The sequence below is a fragment of the Loxodonta africana genome, chromosome 24 (assembly GCF_030014295.1).
Source record: "Loxodonta africana isolate mLoxAfr1 chromosome 24, mLoxAfr1.hap2, whole genome shotgun sequence".
Lineage (NCBI taxonomy): Eukaryota > Metazoa > Chordata > Mammalia > Proboscidea > Elephantidae > Loxodonta > Loxodonta africana.
In genome coordinates this window covers 12,760,210-12,782,533 of record NC_087365.1, presented here as the reverse complement: position 1 = coordinate 12,782,533, position 22,324 = coordinate 12,760,210, and the positions used below count along the sequence as shown (strand labels likewise).

At 37.4% G+C, this 22,324-nt stretch overlaps 1 protein-coding gene across 1 annotated transcript in view; it reads left to right on the top strand.

Annotated features, from left to right (window-relative positions):
• Positions 1-8,385, top strand: part of LOC100656502 (mono-ADP ribosylhydrolase 2) — a 92,170-nt gene extending 83,785 nt beyond the window's left edge. The window contains exons 5-6 of the mRNA XM_064276464.1: positions 7,885-7,959; positions 8,213-8,385. Of these exons, the coding sequence (XP_064132534.1) occupies positions 7,885-7,959; positions 8,213-8,346 (209 nt within the window). The 3' untranslated portion in view covers positions 8,347-8,385. The remainder of the gene's footprint in view (positions 1-7,884; positions 7,960-8,212) is intronic.
• The last annotated feature ends 13,939 nt before the right edge of the window (positions 8,386-22,324 follow it).

Here is a 22,324-nt window from a genome sequence, read left to right as displayed (position 1 = left end):
AAAACCAAACCTGTTGCCATTGAGTCAATTCTGACTTCATAGCAACCCTATAGGACAGAGTAGACCTGCCCCATAGGGTTTCCAAGGCTATAATCTTTACAGAAACAGAATGCCACATCTTTCTCCCACAGGAGTGACTGGTGGGTTTGAACTGCCGACCTTTTGGCTAGCAGCTGAGTGCTTTAACCACTAAGCCACAAGGTTCCTCTTACAATAAGAACAGAGGCTGAGAAAAAAGTGATGGGATTTGGCTACATTTGCACTAAAACACACACACATACAAACATACACACAAGTATCATTTAGCCAGAAACTTTTCTTCTATGATATTTCTAAGAACAATTTTTCCTATCTTTAAAATTGTTTCATTGGAATTATTATAGAATATGGAATTGTTATAAATATAAAATTTGTGTTAGCAAAATAAATATCCTGTAAATTAAAATTCCACCTATTATTGAGAGATAATCAGTGTTAATATTTGAAATATGGCTTTCGGTGTTTGTCCTTGCTAATAAAATATGTGTAAGAGAATGAGTGATAAGTGTTTAGTAACAAAAAAATAAAATTATATTCTACTGTCTACAATCTTTTTAAACCTCATAATATCTTATTTAATGGGTACCATCGAATCTGCCAGGTCCTCCTTGGAAACCGTAAGGGGCTGTTCTGCTCTGTCCTACAGGGTTGCTATTAGTCGGAATCGACTCAACGCACTGTTTTGTTTTTTTTTTGGTTTTATCACAGATAAAATGCTGCTGCCTAATATACCTATAATCCTTAGATTAGAAATACTATTGCTATTTCCTGTCCTCTGCATCTGTCATCTTTTCACGTTTCATTTTTCTCACGGACTGTTTATTATTATTGAACTTAAGAGTTTTATCTCTAAAATATGATTTTTTTTTATGTATAGTGTTTATTTTTTCATGACAACCATTGCAGATGTTAATACTGTCAATTTTTTTTTATTGTCTCAGTCAACTTCCTTTCAATCCATCAATTTGTTTTCTTTTATATATATATAATTTTATTTTTTGTTGTTGCTATCGAGAATAAAAAAAAAATTTTTTTTTTAAATATACAGCAATTCAACAGTTTCTACATGTACCGTTTCCTGACATTGATTACATTCTTTGAGTTATGAAACCATCGTCACCCTCTTTTTCTGAGTTGTTCTTCCCCTATTAACATAAACTCACTACCCTTTAAAAGAGCATAATGCTCAAGGTAGACTTTTTTCCTAGTTAGGCTAAACAATTGGTTTTAAGAAGACCTCAGGGGATATTTTTGGTTTAAAGTTTAAAGATTATCTCAGGATAATAGTTTCAGGAATTCATCCAAACTCCATGGCTCCAGAAAGTCTAGAGTCTATGAGAATTTGATATTCTCTTCTGCATTTTCTCCCTTTTGATCAGGATGCTTCTATGGAATCTCTGATCGAAATGTTCAGTAATGGTAGCCGGGCACCATCCGGTCCTTCTAGTCTCATGGCAAAGGAGGCAGTTGCTCATGGAGGCCATTCTGTATCCTCTTCCTATTCCTGATATTCCTTCTCCCTTTGTTGTTCCAGGAGAATAGAGACCAGTTGTTGTGTCTTAGATGGCTGCTTGCAAGTTTTTAAGACCCAGACACAATGCACCAAAGTAGGAGGTGGAACAGAGGCACTAAACATGTTATTAGGTCAGTTAACTGGGATGTCCCTAACCTCCAGACCAAGAAATGCATCTGTTCATTTTCTTATTCATCACTTTTTGCATCTATCTTCTTTAAGATCTACTCCCAGCCCCTGACATGTCTGTCATTAGAGGATTTCTATACCATCCTATACTATACTAAAGAACTTTGTGACTAGTAGTAGCATTGCATAGTCTAGGGAATAAAGGAGGCAAATGGAATTCTCATGCATCTCTGGTGAGAGTACAAAATGGAACAAACCCTCTAGAACACTGGTGGGCGGAATCTAGTAAAGCTAAACATATGTGTTCGTACATACATAAACGTATGTATTACTTAGAAGTATCGCTCCTGGGTTTATACCAAAGTGATATGAATACATATGTCCACCAAAAGACATATACAAGAATGTTTAACAGTATTATTCATAATAAACCAAAATGGAAAGCAATTCAATGTCCATACTGTATTCCAACAGGGAGATAGAATGAAAAAGAATGAACAACTGACGCATGAAATAATTGTAATTAATCTTGCAGACAATATGTTACTTAAAATAGGGTCATACACAAAAGAGCATACACTGTATGATTCTATTTATATGAATTTCAAAAACAGTCAAAACTCTTACCTTTTACCTGCGTGGAAGGTATCAACTAGAGGGAGCAACTCGTGCTAGAAATGTTCTTTATCTTGATGATGATTGCACAGGGCGATTGTTGTCATTGTCAGGTGCCATCTATGAGTAGATGACTCATAGTGACTATATGTACAATGGAAGGAAACACTGCCTAGTCCTGCGCCATCCTCACAATCATTGCTATTTTTGAGTCCATTGTTGCAGCCCCTGTGTCAATCCACCCTGTCAAGGGTCTTCCTGTTTTTTGCTGACCTCTACTTTACCAAGCATGATGTCCTTCTTCAGATACTGAGCCTTCCTGATAGCATGTCCAAAATACGTGAGACAAACTCTTGCCATCCTCCCTTCTAAGGAATATTTTGTCTGTACTTTTTCCAAGACAGATTTGTTCATTCTTCTGGCAGTCCATCGTATATTCAATATTCTTCGTCAACACCATAATTTAGAGGCATCGATTCTTCCTTGGTCTTCCTTATTTATTGTCCAGCTTTCACATGCATATGAGACAATTGAAAATACCATGGCTTGGGTCAGGCATGCCGTAGTCCTTAAAGTGACATCTGTGCTTTTTAACACTTTAAAGAGATCTTTTGCAGCAGATTTGCCCAATGCAACGCGTTTTTTGATTTCTTGACTGCTGCTTCTATGGGTGTTGATTGGGGATCCAAGTAAAAGACAATCCTTAACAACTTCAATCTTTTCTCCATTTATCATGATGTTGCTTATTGGTCCAGTTGTGAGGATTTTTGTATTCTTTATGTTGAGGTGTAATCCATACTGAAGGCTGTGGTCTTTGATCTTCATCACTAAGTGCTTCAAGTCCTCCTCACTTTCAGCAAGAAGGCTGTGTCATCTGCATAGCGCAGATTGTTAATGAGTCTTCCTCCAATCCTGATACCCTGTTCTTCTTCATATAGTCCAGCTTCTCAGGTTATTTTCTCAGCATACAGGTTGAATAAGTGTGGTGAAAGGATACAATCCTGACACACAACTTTCCTGATTTTCAACCACTCAGTATACCCACGTTCTCTTTGAACAACTGCCTCTTGGTCTAAGTACAGGTTCCTTGTGATCACAATTAAGTGTTCTGGAGTTTCTGTTCTTCCCAATGTTATTCATAATTTATTATCAACCACACAGTGGAACGCCTTTGCATAGTCAATAAAACACAGATAAACATCTTTCTGGTATTCTCTCCTTTTAGCCAGGATCCATCTGACATCAGCAATGATATGTCTTGATCCATGTCCTCTTCTGAATCCAGCTTGAATTTCTGGCAGTTCCCTGTCAATGTACTGCTGCAACTCCTTTTAAACGATTTTCAGCAAAATTTTGCTTGTGTGGGATATTAATGATATTATTCAATAATTTCTGCTTTCAATTGAATCACCTTTCTTTGGAATGTGTACAAATATGCATCTCTTCCAGTCAGTTGGCGTACTTGAGTGAGCACTTCCAACGCTGCATCCATTTGCTGAAACATTTCAACTGGTATTCCATCAATCCATGGAGACTTGATTTTGCCAATGCTTTCAGTGCAGCTTGTACCTCTTCCTTCAGTGCTACTGGTTCTTGATCATATGCTACTTATTGAAATGGTTAAATGTCAACCAACTCTTTTTGGTATTCATCAACTGTTGCCATCCTTGCTTCTAAGGAGAATTATGACTGTATTTCTTCTAAGGCAGATTCGTTCCTTCTTTTGGCAGTCCATGGTATTTTCATTGTTCTTCACCAACAACATAATTCAAAAGCACCAATTCTTCTTTTCTCTTCCTTATTCATTGTGCATTTTCACTTGCATATGAGGAGATCGAAAATACCATGGCTTTGGTCAGGCACACCTTTGTCCTTAAAGTGGTATCTTTGCTTTTTAACACTTTAAAGAGGTCTTTTGCAGCAGATTTGCCCAATGCAATGAGTCTTTTGATTTCATGACTGCTGCTTCCATGGGTGTTGATTGGGGGTCCAAGTAAAATGAAATCCTAGATAACTTCAATATTTTCCTTGTTTATCGTGATGTTGCTTATTGGTCCGGTTTTGAGAATTTTTGTTTTCTTTATGTTGAGATGTAATCCACACTGAAGGCTGTAGTCATTGATCTTAACTGTAAGTGCTTCAGGTCTTCACTTTGAGCAATCAAGGCTGTGTCATCGGCATAGCACTGGTTGTTAATGAGTCCACCTCCAATCCTGATGCCGCATTCTTCTTCATATAGTCCAGCTTCTTACAGATTGAATAAGTATGATGAAAAGATACAGGGGGATGTGTGTTTACATGTATAAAAAGTCATCAAGCTGTACAGTTATGATTTGTGTGTTTTACTATATCCAAGTTATATCTCAATTTAAAAAACTAAAAGACAAAATAAAGTTCTCTACAGGCAACAATAAAAAAGAGATTCATGGCCAGATCAACCTCCTTATGAATTTTGAAAACAGAATGAGTCCCATACTTATTTCTGGGACTGATGTGATGATGAGAGATAATACATGTGAAGCATATAGCAAAGCCTAACATTCTGTGTAGGGTCAATCATTTGCAAATACACTCATATCCTCTACATCAGTGCTTCTCAATCTTTAAAATATATACAAATCACCTGAGGATTTTGTTAAAATTCAGTCTCTGATTTCTGTAGCTCTTCAAAGGGGCCAGAGATTCTGCATTTAAAAAAAAAAACAAAAAAAACCCCTGATAGCTTCAATATGACTTGTCCTTGGACACTACTTTGAATAGTACAATTCTAGGCAATGGCAAGGAATGGGGGAAGGAATGGGGTTTATCAGCAGAAGAAAAGTCTTGATTAGATCTATGTTTTAAAAGATATATTGGCTAGCGATTCACAAGATAGATTACAGGATAAAAAATGATGATGTAGTGATCCAGGAGAAAAATGGAAAGAGGGAAAGGAAAACCATTTGCAGAATCATCAAGGCTTGATATTTGATTGAATTCAGGGAGTAAGAGGGAAAGTCATCAAAGCCAGCTTGAGATTTCTAGCTTCAACCTCAAGATAAATAAATGTCTCATTGTAATTATTTTATCAGATCCTTTTGATTGGAACTGAGCTCACAAGGAATTGGATGTGACACAAAATTTTTTTTCAGTCTGTGTCACACTAGCAGGTAATGAACCAAAGTGAGGTAGTATAGTGGGCAGGTAAAGAACAGTTATGTTAAAGAGGAAGCTATTATGAAGATAAACGGTTGTATAAGTCAGCTTTGATTCAGTAATAAATAACCCTGAAAGTCTTATTAATTTACAATAACAAAGGTTTGTTGTGGCTTTGCCTGGCTCTGCTTCGCTCTGCTGTAGGCTGCAGGGACACACTATTAGGAGGAAGACATGGAATGCAATGGATCTTTGTCCTGGCAGATTTTAAGAATAAATAAAGAAATGCTCAGGTTTGTCAACGCATAAACTCCTTTAGTTTATTGCAAGGTAGTCATGCAAAAGCACACAAAAAAGACTTCAAGACATTCAATTAACACAGGAGAATCAGAATTAACAAATACAATGTTAGTTTATTGGTAAGAGTCCAAACCTTAAGACTTCAGGCTTTTACCTTTAATGAGTGATCTCAGGTAGAAAAACTTGACCACCCCTCAAACTCAGAGGAGGTCCCCTGTAGCTGGGGTCCAGGGTTGGTTGTGGTGGGCAGTATCTCAGCAGCTCTCAGTCTTCAGAGAGAGCAGGAAATCAGCAAATTTTTACTGCTGTCTTCTCCAGCAAGTGAACATAAATTGAGGGTTTATATATAATTTCTTTATTTTTACTTCACAAGTTAAAGGTTAGGTACTGTCATGTATGATGAAGATTAGTATGTTTTATTGCCAATTAAGGAAATTAGTATATGACGCATTTGTGTCTCGAGATCAATTTGAATTATTAGTATGTTTTATTGCCAATTAACAGAATAGTATGATATATTTATGTTCCAAGGCCAATTTATAGAGATTTTATTTATTAGAAATTAAGGGAGTTATTATATGACATATTTATGCCCTTGTTTACTACATACTTCATATACTTCAATTATCTATTTTCAAGGTTAGAACAACTTTGTAATGACTTACAGTTATAACTTCTAATGACATAGTTAATGGCTAGAGTCATAGAAATATACATGTTTCTGAGTTCAGAAATTCTCTATTTCTAACTTCACATATAAATGACTTATACGTAGGTGCTTAAAATCATTATAAAAAGCATCATAACAGTGTAAAAAGCATTATAAAAGCATACATAGTAGTGACATACATAGATGATTTGAGAACATCACAAAAGGCATACATAACAATCATGAAGCTTCTGCTCAAATGCAGTACACATTATGCCTATCCCCGTCCCATTTTGTGAACTAAAGTCACATGAACAAACTTGGTATCAATGGGCTGAGAATACACACTCATCCCACAGGGGACACTGCAGGCCATATGGCCACAGGCAGGGAAATATAATGCTTTTATAGGGAGCTCAAATGGTTTGCTCTCAACTAGTAACGTAAAGATTGGCAGTTTGAACCCATCCCGTGGTACTGCAGAAGAAAAACCCTGGTGATCTACTTCCATTAAGATTACGGCCAAGAAAATCCTGTGGAGCGGTTCTACACTATAACATATGAGATGGCCACAAGTTGCATTTTTTTCTTTTTGGTTTAGGGAGGAGTAGAGGAAAGTTGGGACAATAATGGGATATACCACAGGGATTTACCCAGGCAAAGAGCCCAAGCTGCTCTGCATCTCCTTTGTGCCTATAAACAACCCAAGCTCTGGAGTGGTTATCTATTTATTTTTTTTTACCACAGCCTCAGCAGAAAATCTTTCATTAACAAGAGGCAAAATGGACAGATTTTAATTTCCTCTCTTAATGAGCACTTAAATATTCTAAACTCTGCAGGGGAGAAGAGGGGAAGAAGCCAACGGTGTGTGGGGGGCTGGGGCGGGGGGACCGTTACTAGATAATCAGCCTCCGAGTAATCAAGAGTTGGCTAAATTCTCTCCTGACCTTTGCTATATTTAGCAGGTGTCTTAAGAGAATGATTAAGCTGTTTGCCAACCAATGCCTGTGTACTCACATTACTCCTTTTTTTTTTTTTTCCTCTATTGATAGAACGAAAGTGCGAGTAGTGTTTCTGGAAACAGCAATTCTATACTGTACAAACTATATCTTTTTATCTAGGAATCCTCAGTACAGGAAATGTCTGAATCGTAAACAAAAATTCAATGTGAGTTAACTCTAACTCTTACAGCCTAGAAATTATGTAAATTTTCAGAACTTGTGTTCATATATGTCCAGTGCACTAATAAGCTAAATAAATAGTTACACCAATCAATTCAAAGAAGAGGTTTCTGCCTAAATTATCTAAATATTTCTCATAAAATAATTGATATGAGTTCAATGATTTGAAAATGTTATCTTCACCCTCTACTTTGGTTCAAACTTGCTCTCTGCCTCTCCATGCATAATTAAAATGTGGTTTCTGAAGATTTTGCTTTTTCAAACCAGGCATAAAGCTATGGTCATACATATCATATTTATTTTCCAATCACTCTTCTTACCAGGACAAGAGAATGATTCAACAAAGAATGAAATAAAAATTGAGACAGAGTCCCAGACTTCATATATGGAAACAGAAGGTACTGAAACCAGAATATATTGCTATCAAAGAATGAGATGAAACTTGGAACCATGACTTCTATATGTCCTTGTGTGTAAGAGGAGTGTGCGTGTGTGGTTTAGGCTACGAATACTGAAGAATGGCAATAGTGTTTGCTCTGTTTGCCTGTTCAAACTTGTAAAAAAGAGAGCTTTAACTTCCTATGCTGTAGTCCCTGTGTTTTCTAAATAATTTCAATTTACCTGAACATCATTTTCTCCCCTTCTGCTTAGAGATTTCATCAGTCCAAGAGGATGCCAGCATTGCTGAGCAACCAGAAGTGACCCCAGTAACCGCTGACCAAGGTGAAAAAGGTAGGACTGCTCTTAAAGCTTCAAGAATAGAGTTTCTTTGGATTCCTGACTAAAATTCCACCACCAGCATTATCCTCATTCAGCTGTAGTTTGTACAGGGAGAAAATGAAAATTTATTTAATCTCGACCCTATTTTTGAAAGTAGAATAAAATCTAGAAGGGGCAAAAGAAGATGCTGGTACCACGTTCTTCCTCCCCCCTTCCGAATCCTATGAAGACGTTTTTATTATTCGGTTAGGCTCAATTTAGTTTCCAAAATTATGGTATTGAGACAAGCCTATGGAAATTATGGAAAAAAATTCATAGAAATTTTGAAATGGATTTAAAACAAATAGTTTAAGCTTTTTGCATTGATTTAATTCTGTCTTCCTTAATGGTATTAATTCAAGAAGGAATTTGTATAAAATATGCACATTATATGAACTGTATAAATTGCAAACTTTGTCCTCTAATATTGAGAAAATGTAATATAAATAGTATTAAAAAAATAAGTGAGCATTATAATGATTTCTGAAGATGTAGGAGGAATGAACACAGTAAATAATTTTAAAAAAGCAAAGCATTTAGGGCACGAAGTCAATACATTGAAGTGAAGATAGAAATGTTTTTTAAAATCTTTTTTAAAAAGTATTATCAGAAAAATTTAGTATTTATTGAAGAACATGAAGAATTCAATTTCCAAATATAAAGCAATCTCTTCAAAGAAGCTCATGCAGTAATTTGTCTGTTACCCTATACCGTAAATCATGCTACTCTTAAATAAAACCGTATTTGCAAAGCAATTGCAGAGTAATAACTGGACAAGCCTTGCTTATAAAACACAGTGATCAATATTGGTTCCAACTTAAAAGATAGACATGATCTCAATTGTAAAATCAGGTCAATAGTAACTATAGCTTCCAAATTATGAACTCTTCTTAGTAGGAGCTTTGGCAAAGCTTCCTTGCTAAGCCCTGTTAGTGATTTTGCTACCTTTTCCCCCACTGCGTTCATAGCACAATATTCTTCCATGGCTCTGCCTCTAAAAACCTTTCCTCTGCTGCAAATCCTAGTTCAGGCTCAACACCATGTTCCTGGCAAGTGGAATATTCGGAGTAGTTTTTGTCTGACAGTGATAATAGAATTGATACAACTCTTACTTCACATACAGGTTGATGGTATTGATCCCTTCAGTAGTACTTCAAATGTACAATGCCAGGCTCGTTTGCTTAACTTATTTGTGATAGAAATTATTTACCTTGTGTATTATGCCTCAAGAAATGCAAATAGTAAGAGAACATCAAACTACTGTTTAACTAGGCCTATAAAGGGAAAGCTTGCATTCAGCAAATAGATAGATAGGTAGGTAGGTAGATTTATAAAGGGAAAGCTTGCATTCAGCAAATAGATAGATAGGTAGGTAGGTAGATGATAGATAGATAAATGATAGATAGAGATAGATAGGTAGGTGGGTAGGTAGGTAGGTAGATGATAGATTAGATAAATAGATAGATTAGATAGATAGATTAGATAGATGATAGATTAGATAGATAGATGATAGATAGATGGATGGATGGATGGATGGATGGATGGATGGATGGATGGATGGATGGATGGATGGATGGATGGATGGATGGATGGATGGATGGATAGATAGATAGATAGATAGATAGATAGATAGATAGATAGATAGATAGATAGATAGATAGACGGACGAGTGTTGCCCTTCTACCAATGGCTTCCCCAGCATTTAACACCCCTCTGATTCTGAAGAATTAAATATCTACTTTTTCCCTCTTCCTTGTAGGTATGCCAATTCTCATGTACAAATGGTGGGATGACCAGGTCAAATTGGCTACTTGCTTACAGCAACTTTGAGGTTGCATTTCTCAGCCAAAATTTGACTTTTCACTGTAGGAGGGCAAATGCCTGTGGACTTAAATTAACCATGTCTTCCCTTTCCCTCTTTAGCATAGATACTTAATGCCTTGAATATTTCTGGTTTTTAAAATTGAAATACCTTTAAATGCTTCATTTTTATCATCTTATTCTTGGCTTCAAAGTAAAAGTTAAAAGCTATTCTCCTGTTACACGTAGAAAAAGTAACCAAAGGACAGGGAAGCAATGTAGATTACTAGTTACAATGGGGTTCTTTTATTAGGGCCACCCACCACTGACAAGCTGTGTGACACTAGGGAAGTCATTTATTCTCCCAGGGCCTATTTCCTCATCTGTAAAACAGTGATGACAAAAGTACCTCTCACATAGGGTTGTGGTGAAAATTCAGTGAATTAACAGCTGAAGCATTTACAACAACACATTAGATATCATTCAATAGAAAGGACTCAAGAAGTATTAAGTATTTATCCTTATTCGATAATTTGATGAGAAGGTTAAGAAGAGAATCTACATATGGAGCTTCTCAATTCCATTCACTGTCTTTCCTATTTTGAATCCATAACAACTTCCCGTGTTCTACACCATTCTTCAAAAACAAATTGTTCTGCACGTTTCATTTGTGCATTGTCTTCTACACGCAGTTTTGATCCGGCTCTAAACTCTTAAGGGAGCCCTGGTGGTGCAGTGCTTAAGAGCTCAGGTGCTAACCCAAAGGTCGGCAGTTTGCATCCATCAGCCACTCCCTGGAAACCCTATAGGGCAATTCTACTCTGTCCTATATAGAGTCACTATGAGTCAGAATTGACTCAACAGCAACAGGTTTGGTTTTTCTGGGTTTTAAACTCTTAACATTGCTTCAAATTTTATTCTATAAAAATAGAACAATTAATGAAGAGTGGGTGGGAGGATTTCTCTCCGTCCATTTACTCCTTTCTCTTTGCCAAGATTCCAATCTTCTGCTTGAGAAAAGTTGATCAAAGCCTGGTTCTATTCAAAAAAAAAAAATTGCTATCAAGCTATTGGCAAAACCACGGAAGAAAAGTGGTTAAATACGTTGAAAGAAGGAGAATGTTTTTCATTGCCGTATTTATTGATTGATTGACTCATATATTTATTAAAGAGACATATTTGAAAACATTTTGAGAATATAGCTTCAGGTTTTCCTGATATTTATAGTGTTTCTTAATGGAAAGCTTGCATTAAAAATTACCTTTATCTATAAACAGAAACAAGTGGGATTCTATTATATTTGTAGAGATATTCTTTTTATCATAAGAATCTTAAAATGGTTCCTTTTTTTAAAAAATTCTACACTGGGAAAACATTTTTTTTTTTTTTGGTAGCATTTTATAAAATGAGAAAACGTAGATAACCTTCAGAACACGTCTTTCGTGGCTCCCAGGTGTATCAGCACAGATGTTGCAACATTACCTTTTGAAGTTAGCTCTACCAAAATATGGATTTGAAATAAAGAAAAATATTCAGCAGAAGTTCATGCTGATAAAATTACACAATAGCACAATGGACATGTCCCTAGGAGATCTGAAATACAAAAATTTCAACAGGCATAAAGCGAGGTTTCACATATGGCAGCTTTTCTCAGATAGTCACGTTGCCTCTTCCTAAATGAGTCTAGTTATATGCTTTCCCAGCAGGACCTGCAGCCCATATGAAATCTAGTGAAATAACATCATTTAGCTTCATAGCCAAATAGGAAAGACAATAATATAGGGCATCACCTCTAAAAGAGACCTCATTTTTAGTATAAAATACAGAACCAGCATTAAAACATTTTTCTTAAGAATTTTACTTCTACTTGAATTTAGAAATATTTGATATAAAATCTTAACCAAATCAACATCATGTCAATATAATATTATATAATCATATTTTTTATTACGAATATATATTGGTGTTTTTCTCCAAGTGTTACAGAGAATGTGGACATTTGGTCCCAATTATTTTTCTTCTATTACATAATACAGTGTGCATAGATAGGTAGTTAAGATGGATAGCTGCCATTGAGTTGACTCTGACACGTGGCACCCTTATGTACAACAGAAGGAAATGTTACACTGTCCTGCGTCATGCTCACAATCACCAACATGTTCAAGTCCACTGTTGCAGCTATAGTGCCAATCCATCTCACTGAGGGTCTCCCTCACTCTCACTGGCCCTTTACTTTACCAAACATAATATCCTCCTCAGCAATTGATCCCTTCTGATGGCATGTCCATGTTTTCTTCTGATTCAGAAGATTTTCCTTGGCTAATTTTAAGAAGTAGATTGCCAGGCCTTTCTTCTTAGTCTGTCTTAGTCTGGAAGCTCTACTGACACCTGCCTTCCATGGGTGCCCACCCTGCTGATATTTGAAATACAAATAGCATAGCTTCCAGCATCGTAGCAGCATGAAACAGTACAAATAACTGATAGATGGATAGTGGGTAGCGTGGCATAGTAATCTTGTATTTGTTTACCTAAGGTTGACAAAAATGTAGGTGGAGACATAAAGTGTATCATGATCTGTGGCTTTCTAGGAAAAAGATGGACATAGGTATGGATGCAAGCAGAGAGGAAATGCCAGCCAGCAGCAGCATGAATGGTCATGTCATGAGGTTCATGTTTTGTCCTCTGACCAGCACAACCATGTGACATAATGTAGAAACAGCCATGTCTTCTTGTCCTAGAAATTCTCTAACTTCTGTGAATCTCAGCTTCTGGGGTAATAAAATAAGGGCATGAACTTAATAATGCACTATGAAGTCCTCCAAATGTTATCAATTTGCTCAGAAGCTAATTCTGAAGAATCATATTCTTGATGAAACAAGGAGTGATGACCTGGGGGCCAGTGTGCATCAGGACACTGTGAATGTCAAAACCTTAGGGTTATTTATTTTTATTTATTGATAAAAATGCAGAGGTGCCCTAGACCGTAAAAAAAGATCAGCCAAATTAATAATGTTTTATATCAGGGCTTACTAATAATTGGACAGAGTGTTTCAACAAGAAAAATAAATGACTTTTAGCTCAGATTAGGTTTACATGTAAAATCTGCTGAGAACCTGGCTGGATTTTTATCACTGTCTTTCATAGTCTACGTGGGAAACATCCTTTCTTGCAACTCGTCTGGCCATTGTTTTATCCTCAGTGAGTACATAGTGATTTCCTTGCTTCCTCTTCTGCTCCTACCAGTCAAGTTCACTAGGGATTTATTTTGCCTACACAGGACCACTAGACAAACCTTAGTGTTTTTCATTATTGATGGGATTCTCACCTCGCTATCAGAGCCCTTTCCCCTCTACTTGGAAAGCAAAACCTGTACCAGCAATGTAGCATCACATAGAAACTGACATCCGGGCTTTCACACTCCAACCCGCTTTTAATAGTACAACCCTAAACTAAGATATTGGTAGAGGAACCTGCTTTGAAACATACAGAACTTCAACAGACATTTAAATAAAAGGTGTTTGTTTTATTAATAACCATTATGTCACAAATATTGGAGGAAATATTTACTGCATTTGAGTTTCATTTAACCACTTCGTCTGACTTATCAGATGGAGGAACTTCCAAACCTTCCTGATTGCATGGAAGGTGTATCCATTCTGATTTGGATTTCAGTTTTAAGTGTTACTTTTTTCTCTGCTTCAGAAAGAAACCCAATTTCTTTTCATTACTCTTTATACATCAGGTGCCCTTATTTCAGCCTCGGTATGTAAAGAGCAGGTGGTATAAGAAGTACTTTGAATGTTAATTATTTTTTTCATTTATTTCACCGTGAGGATTTACCTTTTAATGTGTTTTTATAATCAAGATGGAAACAATTAGGGAGCTTGCTGCTTGAATGTTTCACTACATTTATTTTATGACATCTGGGATGATTAAAAAAGAAGGAAAAGGGAAGTGAGCATTTTAACAATAGCAAGGGGTTTGGGTTGATTGTATGCGACTGCTTTATTTCATTGTGAATCTTGAAATGAAATGCTGTTGAGATGAATGAGTCATGTGTCTAAGCAATAAATATCATCCCTTTGTTAGAGCTTATATTTGTTGACATAGAAGTATTTCTGTTCATTTTTCAGAGATCTTATCATATTTTATTAGCCTTGGTTTTTAATTGAAACTAATAAAAATGATGCAGAGAATAGGAATGAAAGTGGAAAAAACAGAATATTACTTCGTAAAGACATATTTCAAAGGAGTATGTTTCTTTTTCATTGATTGTATTTAGCTTATTCCACAACTACTACACATAATTTAGCCCACCTGTCCTGCATGTTTTGTATACTTACAATCATAGTCCATAAAATAACAACCTTTGGGATTAAGAGATACACAGTTCATAATATTTTAAGATATGGACATATAATTTCAATATAAACCAAAAAAAAAAAAAAAAAACCCACTTCCATTGAGTTGATTCTGATTCATGGTGACCCCTTAGGGTTTCCAAGGCTATAATCTTTACGGAAGCAAACTGCAACATCTTTCTCCCTCAAAGTGGCTAGCCTAGTGGTTTCAAATTGCTGACCTTTCTGCTAGCAGTTGGTTGCTTTAACCACTGCACCACTAAGGCACACAATTTCAATATAAGGCAGTTGTTGTTGTTGTTAGGTACTGAAGAGTCAGTTCTGAGTCATAGCCACCCTATGTACTGCAGAATGAAACACTGCCCAGCCCTGCACAGTGCTCACAATCATTGTTATGCTTGAGCCCACTGTTGGAGCCATTGTGCCAATTCATCTCATTGAGGGTCTTCTTCTTTTTCACTGACCCTGTACTTTATGAAGCATGATGTCCTTCTCCAGGGACTGAGCCTCCTGATAACGTGGCCAAAGTATGTAAGATGCAGTCTTTCCATCCTTGCTTCTAAGGAGCATTCTGGCTGTACTTCTTCCAAGACAGATTTGTTCATTCTTTTGGCAGTCCATGATATGTTCAATATTCTTCACCACCACCACAATTCAAAGGCATCAATTCTTCTTCGTTCTTCCTTATTCATTGTCCAGCTTTCGTGTGCATATGATGCGATTGAAAATACCATGGCTTGGGTCAGATGCACCTTAGTCTTTGAGTTGACATATCTTTGCTTTTCAACATTTCAAAGAGATCTTTCACAGCAGATTTCCAAAGCAATGTGTCTCTTGATTTCTTGACTGCTGCTTCCATGGGTGTTGACTATGGATTCAAGTAAAATGAAATCCTTGACAACCTCAATCTTATCTCCATTTTCATGATGTTGCTTGTTGGTCCAGTTGTGAGGATTTTTGTTTTCTTTATGTTGAGGTGTAAGGCAGTACTTTTTGAAATTAATGTTGTCAGTATTTTACACTGTGTTGCATTACTCTTGTTTTGCCCACTAACAAAATATTGTAGGAAATCTTATGTAATCAGAAAACAAAACTTAGTAAAATCTGGTAGTTCATTGAACTAAATAGAAAAAATAATAGACAAGATAATATAGGTATTAATATAATATATGTATATACATACACACATGTGTATCATATGTCCAAACTCTTACCTCTTGAAGTAGAAATAATGAAAAGATGGAACTTAGTTACCTCTGATAGCACAGGAAGGTATCCAGAAAGTATCTCACTGTTTATCTCCAATTGTAAGGAATAAAAATCTCAGTCCAGTCACCAAATAAAATGTGAGGTTGAAGGGAATATTAATGGTCCTATTATATTCTTTGGTTTTGGTTTGGGTTTATTATATTCTACTTACCTGAAATAGACAGAATAATGACCTTCCAAAGATGCCCATGTCCGATTCTCTGGAACCTGGGAATATGTTACATTATATGGCAAAAACAATCTTGCAGATATGATCAAGTTAAGGATATGTGATAGAAAAAATCACCCTGGATTATCCACTTGGGCCCAATGTAATCACAAGGGTCCTTATAACAAGCGGGGGAGGAAATCAGGAGAGTCAGACACAGGGAAGGAGATCTGTCAACTGAAGCAGAAGACAGAGATTTGAAGATGCTGTGCTGGTGGCTATGAAGATTGGGGGAGAGGGCTATAAGCCAAGGAATGCAGGCAGCCTCTGGAAGCTGGAAAAGTCAAGGAAACAGATTCTCCACTGGAGCCTCCAGAAGGAACAGAGCTCTGGCAACACTGTGATTTTAGCCCCATATAATCTGTTTTGGGCTTCTGTCTCCAGACTGCAAGATGATAAGTTTGTGTTGTGTTAAGCTACTAAGTCTATGGTAATTTGTTACAGCAATAGGAAATGAACATGGTTTCTCCAAGTTGAAAAATCCAGGCTTGTCTTAACAGATCCCCAAAGAAAAGTGATACTCTCGTATCTATATTCTAGCTGGGGATTACCACATGAAGCTACCACCCTTCTATAATCTATACTAAATTAGGCAGCATTTTTATTATCTTGACCTGTCCCTTTTTACGTCAGTCTCACAACTGGAATTTAATTCAAGTAAATCTAATTACTGTGGCCACGGAAAGTGCTAGTAAAATGCTTGCACATCTCTAGGAGATGAGAAGAAAAGAGGAATTAAATTTATTATGGAAATAAAGGAAAGGGGAGGGAAGGAGAAATAAGGAAATAAAAGAGATAGGAAAAAGGAGGAAGAGAAGGAAGAAGTAAAAGAGTCAGTTTCTACTTCTCAGTCGGGGAGTAATAATAATTAATTAAAATAAATGTCTAACCAATACTTCTTGGAAGTGCAGGAGATATAAATTGATGTCCAACAAGTTTCCCAGCTTTGGGCACTTCCTGACTGTGCAATGCCGTAAAATGGAAGGAGGGAACTTCTTGACCTTATTTTTCTCTGTTTTCTTACGGTTTAAAGCCAAACTGATCACAAGCAGGGTTGGTATATTTCTAGCACAGTGGCTTTCAAACTTAGGTGTGCATATGAATTAAAGTGTCATTAAAACACAGATTCCTGGACCACACCCCCAGAAATTCTGATGGATTAGGTCTTGATGGGGCCTGGGACTCTGCATTTCTAGCAAGATCCCAGGTGATGATGAAAATGATGATGATGCTCTATGGAGCACATTTTGATAGCATCACTGCACTTATATTCTGCATCCAAATTTAGGACATTCCCTTTGAAAATTCTTTAGGCCTTTTCTCCTGACTTATTTTGGGGGGGGATGAAGTGTTTAAATAGAGATGAAAGAGATAAGGTAGATACATATAGAGCATACCCCTCCTGAGTCATCTTAGTGAACTTTTAACAATGATCACACACAATCACAATCATTCAGCCTTAATGTGTAGAGTATGGGCTTGAGGCTGGATCACAAACTGAAAATAAAACATAAAGATCATTGCTACCCTCAAGGAGAAGCTAAGCATCCTGTAGTGGAAACGGATTCATTCAAATAATGGTTTTCAAAATGTGGTCCTTGGCCAGCAGCATCGACATCATCTGGGAGCTTCCTAGAAACACAAATTTCTGAGCTCCACCCCAACTAGATTCCTTATGCATCAGTCCTATGTATCTGCAAGTCCCACATCCACGGATTTAGCCAACCTCATATCAAAAATATAAATAGTTCCCTCTTATCCGCGGTTTTGCTTTCCTCGGTTGCAGTTACCCACTGTCAACCGCACCCCGACTTAGGTGGAAGCCACCGCCACCTCCACCCTCCTGTGCACACCTATTCCGAGGCGGCCTGCCGGGATCTGGCTCCCCAGGATCTGGCTCCCTGCAGTCCTCAGATCTTCACCTCCTAGTCTTTGTCTTTCTGGGGCGAGTCGGTTAGGCTCCTTTCAGCTGGCGGGAGGAAGCGTGCCGCCCAGGATGGGCTGGATTCTTGACCCAAGCCATTTTACGTAAGGGACTTGAGCATCTGTGGATTTTGGTATCCTGGGGGTCCTGGAACCAATGCCCCAGGACACCAAAGAATGACTGTATTAGAATTGTTGCAGTTTGGTTTCTCAATTAGGCTATTAAAAAAAAAAAAAAAAATTTTTTTTTTAATTAAATCTTGAACCACAGGTATGTATATCTGTGTGCATGCATTTCCTCTTGTATTACGCTTATCATTTGACATCCACATCTCCTACAGACGAGACAGTAGAAAGTGAAAGAAGCAGAGTTTAGAGGCTCCTGGTCTAAGAAGAAGGGTCCTCATGATTCCATGGTGCCTTGTACTGCTTGGGCTCCAGTAACACCAGTGGAGCTGGTGCAATAGAAAGTGAGGAACAAAGGTTCTCAGACCTGAGTGTGGGTCACAAGCACTTGGAAGTTTTGTGAAAGGTTGAATTGGTGGATGCTCCCCTTGAGGTTCTGATTCAGTAGGTCTGGGGCCTAAGTATCCAGTGGGTAGGTGAGCAGGCAAGAGTTTGCATTTCTAATAAGTTCCCAGATGATGCTGATTTTGCTGGTCCAGGAACCACACTTTGAAAACACTGAGAAATCAAAGCACCTCTCTTATTATGCAAACCAGCTGACTCACATTGGGCTCTCTGAGCAGCACTGTGGACTCCCAGACCTTCAGCTGGGACACTGAGCATTGGGGTAGCTGTATTAAGGATGGAGACCTCTTCCTGATTCTCTCCTACAGCATGTCTGATCAGCCTATAAGCCTCTCTTCCCACGTGGTCCCTCCAACAATGCAGTAGGTCTGTGAGGCAATGTGGAGGATGGAAAACAGAGCCCCAGCGCCTAGGTTGAGGTGATGTAGTAGGCTAAGGACTGTTTGTTTATTGGAAAGCAAGCCTCAGGGAACTCCAAGAGTATACTCATGTGTTCATTACTGACATTAGAATTCCTTCCCTTCCTGCTTTTTCAAGCAGGACATAATAACAAAAACATTTTCCCCGTCATTTTAGTACTTCGACTTATCCTCAGACACAGAAACAAGCAGAATAATATGAAAGTATATGGTGTTGCTTCTGCAAAGACTGGAAAAAAAGGCAGGAAAGCAGAGTTTTGGGTACAGCTTCTGCTCAACTTGCAGGAGTTACCCTACTCAAAGTAAAAACAAATTGTATTTAGCAATCCTCTATCTGATTTAAGTCAGTTTGTCTTCCAAAACCTAACATTTTCTCAACTGAATTTGAGGGGATTAGTTATTTAAAAACAAAAAGGAGAAGCTGAACAAGGCCTTTAAAGCAAAGCACATAAGCTGTTTGCCATATTGAATCAACACCTGGGGCATTGATTTGAAAGCTAAACACAGGCTGTTCACCTGGATTGCCAAGTATAACAGAAGCAACTGTCTGGCTGATGGCATCAGAGAGAATGAGTTTTGCCAGGACTCCATCTGCAACCGTCTTCGAGAATAACAGATAAGCTGAAAAAATGTGCAGAGGTTGTTCCAAAACCGAATCCCAATTTAGGAGCACTGCTTTCTCTCTTTTCCATAAACTACCTGTGCATTTTAATTAAAGATGCTTTTCTAAGCCAAGTTGACCTAATTCCCCGCTTTTCTCCCTCAGAATGTATCCCTCTTTTGGTGTCAATCTTTGACTTTGCTTATTCACTAAGCACTGTTGTTTTTGCTTAGCTCTCTAGCTTGTTTGGCCTGCCTTTCCCGACATTCCAAGCACTAATGGTCTCATTGACCCAGTAATTAAAGAAATCTTGTACCTTCCACTCTGGCTAGCTACCTTCTTTCTTCTCCCCTATTGTTCTTTTAGTAACACCACCACCAGATGGCTGGAGATTTTTTTACCCTTTCGAAAGCTTTGTGTTTTCCCCATCTCATCAGGCATATCTCAGCAAAGTGTAATTAGCTTAAGGCTTTTGAGCCCTTGTGGGAGATTAGTTAAAGACCTGAGCAATCTCAATAAAGAGGTTGAAAAGCGAATCCTGGAAAGCAGTGCAGAGCCACAGGAGAGCCACTATTATTTAGAAGCAAAGATCTCTCTTCTCCTCCCCAATCCTCCTTCTTTTGGCATTTTAAATTCTCAGAATATGCATGAGGCCCCCAGGGCTTGAGGACTGTATTTGGACCATTATTGGGTAGGTGGGATATTTAAGCTCTCACTCTTAAGGGAGGTCAGTGTTTGGTTCCTTTTAATTGATTTCAATCAAGGGGCTCTTTTCAAGTAGCCTGGAATTACCCCAAAATGGCAAACAGTTTGTTTGCTGAATCTCTTAGCCTTTCCATTCAATTTTTTATCCTTTCATTGTTGGAAACTAGCTTGTAAGCTTTCTTTGTAGTTCAGAATAGTTGATATGAAGGCTAAATTAATTAACTGAAATGCAGATTTGCTCTGTGCTTTTGGATGGTGACCAGTGACCCCCTTCATTTCTGAATAACCACATGAATTGCAGCAGTTGATCCCACAGCCTGCCTTTTTTTCTCCATTCTGGGTGAAAGCAAGTTTTTGAAACCAAATTAAACTCTATTTTAATGGAAATGGAGTATGTGAATTGTAAGTATGTGAAGCACAGATTTAGCTCGTTGTTAGGATAGGGACACGGGCTGAACATGGAATTGTGTGGTGTGTACTTTCCCCATGAACCCAGTGGGAGGCTCCCAGGCTCAGGTGTTGGGCCTTAGGATAATTAAGTGCTTTCTCTTAGTATCTAGTTGTGTAAAGGGAAATTATTCTTTGTAAATCCATTGCTCTTTTTCAGATAAAATAATACAACGCTAACATTTGATTAGAATTACTTTTTTTTATCTCAAATGAATAGGTTTGTCTTTGAATAGTGATTCATAGACATGAACATGTGCGTATGATAAAGATGATATATGTGTGTGTGTGTCTATGAATATGTATATATGTGTATGCATATATACACATATATATGTTTACACATACATATATATACACATATATGTATATTTTTTATATATGTATACACACACACACAAATACACACACGCACATTTAGAGGACATTATAATCACCATTTAGGGGAAAAATCATTTTAAAACATGGGAAGTATGTTCTAAGCAACGCAATATGGATTAGGTTTGCAAAGCAGACTCCAAACATTTATGAATTAACTTATTACTATCTACAAAATGGGAGCCCTGGCAGCACAGTGGTTAAGAGTTTGACTGCTAACCAAAAGGTCTGCAGTTCAAATCCACTAGCTGCTGCTTGAAAACCCTATGAGGCAGTTCTACTCTGTCCTATAGCGTCGTTATGAGTCAGAATAGACTCAATAGCAGTGGGTTTGGATCTATAAAATATGACATAATATTTGAAGTACAAACTAGTTTACAAAAAGGTGTAAGCAGAGTGAACATTTTCTGTAGGTAGGACAATGAGAATTTGATCTTTTCTAGCTGCTTTTCATGAATCTTAATTTTGTACAGAAGAATGATAGATTAGTTACAGAAAGACTGGACTGTTATTGATTTGAATACAGTATTCCCAAAGAAACTAGACTATTCCAGCTAGAGGAACAGCTCTGAACCATAGAACTGAGCTGTACTTGTGCTGAATGTATCTCTATATGAGTTAAGATGAAGAACGAAGGAAAAGAAACGCTGGTGAGACCTTTACATTATAACAATCTGATCCCACCCAACCAAAAAACCAAACCTGTTGCCTTCAAGTCAATTCCAACTCATATCGACCCTATAGGACACAGAAGAACTGTCCCATAGGGTTTCCAAGGAGCAGCTGGTGTACTTGAACTGCCGACCTTTTGGTTAGTAGTCATAGCTCTTAAGCACTGTGCTACCAGGGCTCCATAGAGTTCTTTATACAATAGTTTCTCTGTTAGCCAGAGTGCTATGGGCAAAATAACATTGGTTCATTTCATTCTCCAAATAACTGATGATTAATCAGAAAGCATTTGGTGCTGGTTATCACTACAGTGTACCCTCCGTGTCCACAGGTTTTGTATTGAGGATTTAGCAAAACATGGATAGAAAATACTCAAAGAAAAGGAAAAAAATTCCAAAAATAAAAACTTGAATTTGCTGCATGCCGAGAACTACACTAAATCCACATGAATGAAATGATGTGTAGGCATATTCTGTGGCCTCCCGCCATTTCACAGATCCTCAGTCTCCAGCATTCCGCCTCGAGTCTTGTCATTATTCTCTAAGCAATACAGCACAGTATAACAACTCGTTACATACCATTTACATTGTATTAGATATTATAAGTAATCTAGAGATGATGTAAAGTATATGGAGGATGTGTGTAGGTTATATGCAAATACTATATCATTTTATATAAGGGACTTCAGCATCT